The 10,477-nt window shown below is 40.7% G+C and overlaps 2 protein-coding genes across 2 annotated transcripts; both read left to right on the top strand.

Annotated features, from left to right (window-relative positions):
- The first annotated feature begins 4,723 nt into the window (after positions 1–4,723).
- LOC112504433 lies at positions 4,724–6,051 on the top strand. Its single transcript, XM_025108374.1, has 3 exons — positions 4,724–5,021; positions 5,070–5,186; positions 5,270–6,051. The coding sequence occupies exons 1-3, from the start codon at positions 4,724–4,726 to the stop codon at positions 6,049–6,051; spliced, it is 1,197 nt and encodes a 398-aa protein (XP_024964142.1).
- A 1,456-nt stretch (positions 6,052–7,507) lies between these two features.
- LOC112504434 lies at positions 7,508–7,882 on the top strand. Its single transcript, XM_025108375.1, has one exon. It carries the CDS (start codon positions 7,508–7,510, stop codon positions 7,880–7,882), a length of 375 nt encoding a protein of 124 aa, XP_024964143.1.
- Positions 7,883–10,477: the final 2,595 nt, after the last annotated feature.

Genomic DNA, 10,477 nt, shown 5'->3' on the forward strand with positions numbered 1-10,477 from the left:
TTACTTCATCTCTAAGATACCATCTTACTTCATCTCTAAGATACCATTAATTTACTTCATCTCTAAGATACCATCTTACTTCATCAATAAGATACCATTTAAATATTATTATATTGCACATGTACCTTATCTATTAAGGTATGCAATTTATCACATGTATACACATACATAACATAACATATGCATGCATCCTCTTACGTTTATCATGTCTTTGCACATATATCATCCATGTATATTATTTTATCATGCATACCATTAGATATTCAAATATTAATCATGTATAATTTTACCTTAACCCAGATTGTCTGAAACCGGGTTATAACAAAATGGGAGGATATTCTTAACAGGGGTTTAGCACAAAGGTGGAAATCATGGTCTACGGTCCAAAAACTTGGTATATCGGCTACAGTATACCATATATGGAGGGAAAGGAACAGAAAGTTCTTTGACAATTACAACCATGCTGCAGACAAAGTTGTGGCTGAGATCAAAATGCAGATCCTTCAAAGAATGGCGTGGAAGACAAAGAAGAAACTCACACGAATCAATGACGTGTGATAATGTGGATGATGAAGGTGTATGGTTTTGGAAGATGTTGGTGATTTACGCCATATATTTTTTGGCTTGTTTTAACTTTATGTTTTGGTGCATTTCCCTTTGTCTTTTTTGGCTTCTTATGGCTTCATTTGTGAGTCAAAGTTGCCATAGTTTTTCTTGCTAATTTGCTCGTTGTAAGGTTTCTCTTTTATTCGTCTTTATAAAATTGCCTGGGGATGTTCCCCTTTCAGTATATCCATTAAGGTCTGATCAAACTAAATAAACCCAATTAGTGTCATTTTGGGATATTCTAAGGGAAAGAAATACGATGTGGGTCTCTTGGATTCACTCTCACTGTGTTCGGGGTCGAAACTTTTGGGTTATCAAGAAAAGGAATGAATGGTCTTGGATCCTTCGGTCTCTTTTAGATCTACGACCTCATTGCCGGCGCTTYTTTATCTCTGWTGTGGGTAATGGCTTATCGACACATGCTTGGGAAGACACTTGGAGCGTTTCGGGACCTCTTATTCAGGTTTTGTCTTATAGATTTATCAATGGGCAGGGTTTCCATAATAATTCTACGGTCTATGATGTAATGCACAGATTTGGTTCTAACTGGCCGGMWGATTGGCTTCATCGTTATCCTCAGCTGCACAATGTCCTATACCTTCTCTCTCTCAAGGAGTCGATAAAATACGGTGGCTTGATAAAAATGGTGCTAGGGGTGACTTTCAGGTAAAAGTGGCATGGGAGGCTATAGAAGAGGTGCATCCGATTGTGCATTGGTATAAACTTGTTTGGAACAAAGCCTTCATTCCAAAACATGYTCTTTGTATGTGGATGGCTTGCCAGAAGAAATTGCCTACCCAAGATCGTATTTGTCARTGGAAGCATGAACCCCCGGATTTAAAGTGTGTGTTCTGTAAATTAGTGATTGAAACGCATAATCACTTATTTTTTGAATGCTCGTATTCAAGCAGGATTTGGGATTGCATTAAAAAGGAGGTGGGATTATTGTCTTATCCGAATAATTGGGAGGATATTCTTCATAGAGGGTCCGCTCAATCTTGGAAATCTTGGTCTACGGTTCAGAAACTGGGTCTATCGGCAACGATTTATAATATTTGGAGGGAACGTAACAGGAAGTTCTTCGACAATTTTAATCATTCGGAGGATAAAGTTATTGGGGTGATCAAGATGCAGATTCTTCATCGTATGGCGTGGAAGACAAGAAAGAAGATTATGAATCTCAATGACATGTGATCACGTAGGTGGTGCTCGTTCGGGTTTGGTTGTTTTGGGTTTTTTTGCCTTTTGCTTGTTGGCTTTTGGAGTTATTTTGTTTTGGTGTATTTCCCTTTGTATGTTTTGGCTCCTTATGACTTGGTTTGTGAGTCAAGGTTGCCGTAGTTTCTCTTGCTGATTGTTTTGTTTTGGTGACGCTTTTTACAGTCTTTATAAAATTGCCTGGGGAATTCCCCTTTCAGTAGACTCCTTATAATAATGAAAGGATGATGATGCTTTCGTTTGGATGATTCTTGGAGTTTCGTGCCTGCATGTTGGTTCGTCTAGTTTGTTTATTCGTCTTTTATGATCTGAATTATCATTGGTCTATGGTTTTCTTCTTTACTACGGCCGATTAGGGTTTTCTGCGGCTTGGTGTTTTCTTGGCTGCGTTTTTTTCGTCCACGCCGGTTCTCTTTTCTGTTTTCCTGCCTTTGCGGTATGTTTCCATTTCGATCTGCTTTGTATTTGGTTTAGCGATTTTCTGTCGTCAGCGCTAGGGTTTTTCCTTTACACAGTAGTTTCGTGGGTTTTGGTTGTGGCTGCTGTTTGGATCTGTTTTGATTGGTATCTGTTGGCTGGTTTATTCCTTTTACTATTTGATCTGCTGTTTTTGATCTGCGTTTGGTGTTGCTGTTCCTGTGAGGTGTTCGACAGTTTGTAGGACTAGGGTTTGGTGTTATTTCATGTGACTGTGGCTGCTGTTCCTCTCGGCTTCGCTGTGTGCTTTTGCTTTAGTTGTAGTCGGCTGTATGCTGACTGCGATTGCTGACCAAGGGCTGTTGCTGGGTTTTTGCCCTGTTCGTTCATCTTGGGGTTTTCTGCTCCGAGGGTTTTGGTCTTATTGGTGTTGATTTCCTTCGTTGCTGTTGGGAAAGCGGCGAGCCGGTTTTCTTTTTTGCTGCTGTTTTGCTTTGGGTGGGGTTTAGCGGCTGGTGTTTGCTTCTATTCCTATGCGTTGTGGTCATGCTGTTGCACGTTGCTGGATGTGTTCTTGCTGCTGCTCTCGGTACCTTAATTCTCGAGCCATTGCGGATTGTTATCTCTTGGTACGTGGTTTAGTTGGTATTTTGTTGCGGGTTTGTTGCTGTTTTTGTTTGGTTTTTCTAGTCTCTTATTCTCGTGTCAAGTGTTTTCGAGGTCTTCGTTACCTTTGAAGAGTTACTTGATAAAATATTCAGCACCTACCTGTGAGGTCTTCGTTTATTTTATTAAGAACACTCTAAGGGTTTCAGCACCACGGCTTCTTGACTTGGGGAAAAGGGAGCTAGGTTTTTATGTGTTGAGGAGACAATGGGTGATTTTGCAGATGTGATCTTGTAAGAATCGCTTTACCAAGATTTTGCGTATGTGATCTTAGGGGATGTGTCCCCTCATACTTTGCATGGTAGTGATGACGTCACTGTATCGTCCGATGCTAGGCTGATGTAAGCAAGCGTGCATATGAAGCAAAGGATGGGCTTTTGAGGGCTGATGTGAGCATTCCATAAATAAAAAAACGGGTCTCGGTTTGGGAGAGATTATCTCCTACGGACGCGGGTGTAAATTTGTCTCAGAATCGGAAGTCTTTTGCTGCAGTTGTTGGAGGTGCTCCCTCTTCGGAGTTGACCTATTATCCGGTGGAAAAGAGTGTGAATCCAAGGATTCAATTCCCTTTAGAAGTCACTAGAGGTATGGCAAAATCTTTCCAAACGGTTCTTTATGGGTATTTTCTGGGAACTAGATTTCGATTCCCTCTTGTTTTACGTGCGGTTCAAAATGCGTGGGGAAAATTTGGTTTTAAAGATGCTATGGTGAATGATCTTGGTTATTTCTTCTTTCGATTTAATGATGAAGGTGGATGTGCTCAAGTGGTTGATTCGTCTCCTCTAATGATAAGAGGGGTGCCACTGTTTGTTTCTCCTTGGGACCTGTCAAAAGGGCTATTTAAACCTGAACATTCATTGTGCCCTTTGTGGATTAAATTTTTTAACATCCCTCTAGTTGCCTTTAATAGAGAGGGAATTAGTCGTATTGCTAGTGCGGTTGGGGTTTCTTTACGTTTGGATGCTTGTACGGCAAGCACTTGTGATAAAGCTTGGGGGAGAACAAACTTTGCAAAGGTTCTGGTGAATGTTTGGGCCGTGGGGAAATTGCAGAGGGAAGTTGAAGTGGTAATCCTGAGGCTTTCGGGTATTGGTGAAGATATGGTCAAAGTGGTCTTGGAATATGATTGGGTGCCGTCTCAATGCTCCATATGTAAAAATTTTGGTCATAGGGATTCTTCATGCATGAAAGGGGTTATTCGGCAACCAATAGAGTATCAAAAGGTGTCTGGAAAGGAGGGTTTTCCTAAATCTCGACATCAACAATGGAGGCCGAAGTATAATCCCCGAGCTCATAATGGGAATCAGGTGGAAACATCTACAGCTAATAAAGATGAAGCTATTGTGACTTCTGATATGCTATATGGTGTTGGTGTTTTAAAGCCAGCACCAAAGGTAATACCTCCGGATGTGAACCTAAAGGAGAACGGTGTTGTTAGTCCTAAATCTAAATCTGTGGTTTTTGAAGTCGCAACTGGTAATAGTGATGAGCATGTGGGAGGGACGTATTGTACTGTGGATGCTGGAAGAACGCCCAGAGGTAAAAAGGGTAGTTTGAATTTACCGATCCGTCATCCGGGGGGTCCGGAACTAGTCAAGGCTGTGGTACAAGCATTCCAGTCGAGACGGGGTGTTGTGGCTCAAACATCTACAAATAACCGGTTCTCGTCTTTATCTTCTGATGATTCTAGGGAAGATGATGATATGGAGATAATTGATACGGCTAGGTGTGATGCTGGGGGTTTGTTTAGTGGTAATAACAATGAGGCGGCTGACGGGAGTATGGGGGAGGGTGATGCAACCATTTCTCAATCACAATGATTAAGTTTGCTTCATGGAATATTAGGGGTCTAAATGCCCTAATAAAGCAAAGAGAGGTACGTGATTTTATCCGTGTAAAAAGTCTTTCGTTATGTTGCATTATTGAATCTAAAGTTTTACCGAGTAATTTGGGAGATGTGAGTGGTCGTGTTTTTGGAAGTTGGAATTGGGTCTCAAATGGTCTCTCTTGTACTCAAGGTACACGCCTTATTATTGCTTGGGACCCGTCTGTTTTGTCCTTGATTGTGATTGCACAGCATTTGCAATATGTTAATTGTGAAATCCGTATTGTTGGTAAGCCGAAGTCTATCTTTTGTACATTTATCTATGGGTGTAATACAGGGGTGGAAAGGAGGGATCTTTGGAGAGCTCTTAGGAAATTTAAAGCTTTTATCGATAATAAAGCATGGATAGCAATGGGAGACTTTAATACGATGCTTTTCCCTCATGATGGGTTGGGTGGGTCGTCTAGGCGTAACTCGGATATGGAAGAATTCCACATTTGTCTAGAAGATGTGGAGCTTTTGATATCTCTTATCAAGGGTGCCAATACATTTGGATTCAGAAACCGTCAGGAGATGGGGGTATTCTTCGCAAATTAGATCGGATTTTGGGGAACTTGGAGTTTATTGATAAATTTGGGGATGCATCGGATTTCTTTGAACCAAGAGGGATCTCTGACCATTCGCCGGGTATTTTAACTTTCAAAGGTGGGAAAAGGATTAGAAATTGTGGGTTCAAGTTTGATAATTTCTTGACTTCTCATAAGGATTTTCTCAGTTCGGTTGAGGGAGTGTGGATAAAACAGAAGAGAGGCTCCTATATGAAGAAAATTCTACTTAAAATGCAAGAGATGAAAGGGGTTTGCCGTAGACTAAGGAATTCTTATGGTTGCTTGGATAAGAAGGTGACATTGTTAAAGTCGGAGCTTGATGTTGCTCAATTGGCTTGTGACCTAGATCCTTTTAATGATTTGCTAAAAGAGGATGTCGCTCATCTCTTGTTAGCATATCAACAAGCTAGGAATGATCAGTTGGAAATGGTTAAACAAAAGGCGAAGATTTCTTGGTTGAATGAGGGGGATGGCAATTCTAAGTTCTTTTTTCATTCCATGAAAGAGAAGCGCAACAGGAATCACATTGCCGCCATTAAGGACTCTCGTGGTATGGTTTTTGAACATGATGAAGTTCCCAAAGCTTTTATTACTCATTTTTCAGGTATTTTGGGTACTTTTGATGCGATGGTTAATCCTTCTATGGAGGATTGTGTTTTTTATCGTTCTTTCTTTAACGGAATCTCTGCAATTAATTCGACCCATTACTGATATGGAAATAAAGTCTGCTTTATTTGCTATTGGAAATGACAAGGCCCCAGGATCTGATGGGTTTTCTTCGAAATTCTTTAAGTCTGCTTGGAGTGTGGTGGGTCGGGATATTCTTATTGGGATTCATAATTTCTTCTACTCGGGCATCCTAGAGTATCAGTTGAATCACACTTTGCTTTGCCTTATTCCGAAAGTACCAAATGCGTCCTATGTTTCTGATTTTCGACCCATCTTTTGTTGCAATGTGTTGCTTAAATGTATTAGTAAAATCATTGCGGACAGGATAAAAGGCTCTTTGGATGGCCTCATCAGTAAGACTCAATCTGCTTTTATTCCTGGACGACAGATTACTGATAACATTTTAATGGCACACGAGCTTGTGGCGGGTTACCAGAAACTCCAGGGGGAGCAAAAATGTGCTTTCAAGATCGATATCAAGAAAGCTTATGATACTGTTGACTGGAAGTATCTGCTTGGGATGTTGAAGGGAATGGGTTTTCATCACGTTATGATCAATTGGATAAAGTCGWTAATCTCTACGCCAACGTTCTCTATATGTGTTAATGGTCAGTCGGAGGGTTTTTTTCATGGAAGGCGTGGGCTTAGACAAGGAGATCCTCTATCTCCTTACTTGTTTACGGTGGTAATGGAAGGATTATCGATGATCCTCAAAAAGTGTATTGATGAGGAAGTGAATTTTGCTTACCACCAAGGATGTGAAGACCTCAAGTTAACTCATTTATGTTTTGCTGATGATCAGAAGTGATCAAACGGGTCCCTCCAAACGTTTGAAGCTCGATCGGGTCTGTCTCCGAGTCTCGAAAAAAGTGAGGTGTTTTTCGAAAATGTAGCGTTGGAAGTTCAACATGCCATTAGAAGTTGCCTTCCATTTCGTCCGGGGGTGTTTCCTATTCAGTATCTGGGTGTTCCCCTCTCTCCGGCTAGATTGAAGGTAAGTGATTTCAATTCTCTTGTGGTTAAACTTAAAACTCGATTGATGAACTAGAAAAACAAATTTCTTTCTTATGGAGGTAGAAGACAACTCATCATATATGTCCTTCAATCGATGCAAACATATTGCATGTCGGTTTTTCTACTCCCCGCAGCTACAATCCATGAAATTGAACAAGTTTGTCGTAATTTCTTATGGAATAAGGCGGAAGGGGTGTTGGGTAAATGTCGAATTTCATGGGGAAGGGTTTGTTTGCCTGTTAAAAATGGGGGCCTTTGGCATGAAAAGGATGGCCCTTTGGAATAGGTGCTTGCTGTTTAAACATATTTGGGATATTATTACTAGAGGAAGTTCTATGTGGGTTTCTTGGATTCATTCAAACTGTATTCGGGGGAGAAATTTTTGGGTGATAAAGAAGAGAAATGAATGGTCTTGGCTTATACGAAACCTTTTACAGTTGAGACCTCACTGTAGGAGATTTTTTTCTCAAATGTGGGTAACGGGATGTCCACAAATGCTTGGGAAGATACTTGGAGTGAACAGGGTCCCCTTATCCAGTTGCTTTCGTATAGGTTCATCAATGGCAATGGGTTTCATAATAACTCTACAGTTTATGATCTCATGCAACGATTTGGTAATGAGTGGCCGGATGAATGGGTACAACAATTTCCCCAGTTGCAGCATATTATGATCCCATCTCCTAGTCTTGAAGAAGATACGATTAGGTGGCTTGAACCTAACAAGAATCGGCAGCTTTTTGAGGTGAAGGTGGTGTGGCATACTTTGCAAGAAGTGGGTCAGGTTGTGCATTGGCATAAGGTGGTTTGGAATAAAGCATATATACCTAAACATGCTCTCTGCATGTGGATGGCTTGTTAGAAAAGATTACCGACTCAAGATCGCATTTGCCAGTGGAAGCATGAACCACCTGATCTGCAATGTGTTTTTTGCAACTTGGTGATTGAAACACATAATCACTTATTCTTTGAGTGCAACTATTCGAATAGTATTTGGGAAGTAATAAAGAGGGAAATAGGGCTCCAGATATGTCCGGACAAATGGGAGGATATCCTTAATATGGGGATATAACAAGGGTGGAAATTGTGGTCTACGGTTCAAAAACTGGGTATCTCGGCTACGGTATATCACATATGGATGGAAAGGAATAGAAAATTCTTTGACAATAATCACCGCATTGGTGCTCAAGTTGTGGCTGATATCAAAACACAGATTCTTTAAAGAATGGCGTGGAAGACAAGGAAGAAGCTTATGAGAATAAATGGCACGTGAATTTGCGGAGGGTGATGGGTTTCGGTTCTGGAAGTCTTTGGTATTTAGCCTTTTCATTTTTTCAGCTTCTTTTAGAGTTCTTTTATGGTGCATTTCTCTTTGTTTATTTTGGCTTTTTGTGCCTTGGTTGGTGAGTCAAAGTTTCCGTAGTTTTTCCTGCTGATCTGTACTTTGATTGCTTGTTTTAATTTGCCTTTATAAAATTGCCTGGGGAGTTCTCCCCTTTCAGTAAACTCCTTATAAAGAAATGGGCCTGTTAAACCAATTTGGGTCCAATTTGATTAACTACGATCCATTTAGTGTCATTTTGACACGAATGACTCGATTAAAAGAAGTAGGCACACTCTTCCTACTAGGACCAATTGGACCCAATAAGGACCCTTAGGAACCATTATACCTCAATTAGTCACACTAACGTCTAGTTATATACTAATTTTGACTCATTTAGTATCATTTTGACCCAATTAGACTCCTCAAGGAGAGATGTGGCGCTTTCAGGACCTAGTTTGTGTCATTATGACCCAATTGGACTCCGTAAGGAGTAACAGCCCATTATATCCACTAACACGAAATGGACCCAATAAGGACCATTAAGACACATTATACCTCAATTGCTCCAATTAACTTCTGATTAGACTAACTCTAACCCATTTAGCACCATGATAACTCAATTAGACTCAAAATGGGGAAATAAGCCAATTATACCCTCTAATGTCCGATCAAACTGAATATGAGCCATCTAGTCTCATTTTGACCCACTTAGACTCCTTCTCTTCACTTAATCCATCCTATCTCGGATATGGAGATAAAGGATGCTTTGTTTGCCATTGGGAATGATAAGGCTCCAGCACCTGATGAGTATTCTTCTAAATTCTTTAAAGCAGCTTGGAATGTGGTTGGTCGGGATGTTCTCACTGGGATACACAATTTCTTCTATTCAGGAACTTTGGAGTATCAGCTGAACCATACTCTTCTTTGCCTTGTTCCAAAGGTTCCTAATGCATCTACTGTTACTGATTATCAGCCAATTGCTTGTTGTAATGTGTTGTTGAAGTGTATTAGGAAGGTTATTGCGGATCGGATGAAAGGATCGCTGGATGTTCTTGTTAGCAAGGCTCAATCTGCTTTCATTCCTGGGCGCCAAATAACTGATAATATCTTAATGGCGCATGAGCTGGTTGCTGGATATCAGCGTTCTGAAGGGGAACCAAAATGTGCTTTTAAGATTGATATTCGAAAGGCCTATGACACTGTTGATTGGCAGTTTCTTTCGGAGATGCTGAAGGGCAAGGGTTTTCATCCAGTCATGATTAACTGGATAAAGACTCTGATATCTACTCCCACGTATTCTGTTTGTGTTAATGGACAGCCGGAAGGTTTTTTTCATGGTAAACAGGGCCTTCGTCAACGAGACCCTCTTTCCCCTTATCTGTTTACTATTGTTATGGAGGGTCTCTCGATGCTTCTTTCGAAGTGTATTGAGGAGGAGGCAAAATTTTCTTATCATCAAGGTTGTGCGGATATAAAGCTGACTCATCTATGCTTTGCTGATGATTTGTTTATCTTCTCAAAGGGGGACATTATTTCAGTGGAAGTCATTAAACGTGGCCTTCTCTTGTTTGAAGAACGATCGAGTTTGTCGCCAAGTTTGGAGAAGAGTGAGGTGTTTTTCGGGAATGTAGCAATGGAGGTCCAAACTCTTATACGAGATACCTTATCTTTTCGGCCAGGGGTTTTCCCCATACGTTACTTGGGAGTTCCTCTTTCCCCGGTCCGTCTGAAGGTACGTGATTTTAATCCCCTTGTGTTAAAGCTTAAATCTCGACTTTTAAACTGGAAGAATAAATTCCTTTCCTATGGAGGGCGTCGACAACTAATTATCTCAGTGCTCCACTCAATGCAAACTTATTGGATGTCGGTATTTCTAGTACCGGCGACAACAATCCATGAAATTGAGCAGCTATTTCCTAATTTTTTATGGAATAAAACTGAGGGTCAGATGGGTAAATGTCGAGTTGCTTGGGATACTGTTTGCTCGCCTATTCAAAGTGGGGGTCTTGGTATGAAAAGACTTGCGACTTGGAATAGGTGTCTTCTTTTTAAGCATATTTGGGATATTCTAAAGGGCAGAAACACTTTGTGGGTCTCTTGGATTCAGTCTCATTGTGTCCGGGGCCGTAATTT

This window comes from Cynara cardunculus, unplaced genomic scaffold (genome assembly GCF_001531365.2).
Source record: "Cynara cardunculus var. scolymus isolate 2C unplaced genomic scaffold, CcrdV1 Un_Scaffold_5594, whole genome shotgun sequence".
Taxonomy (NCBI): domain Eukaryota; kingdom Viridiplantae; phylum Streptophyta; class Magnoliopsida; order Asterales; family Asteraceae; genus Cynara; species Cynara cardunculus.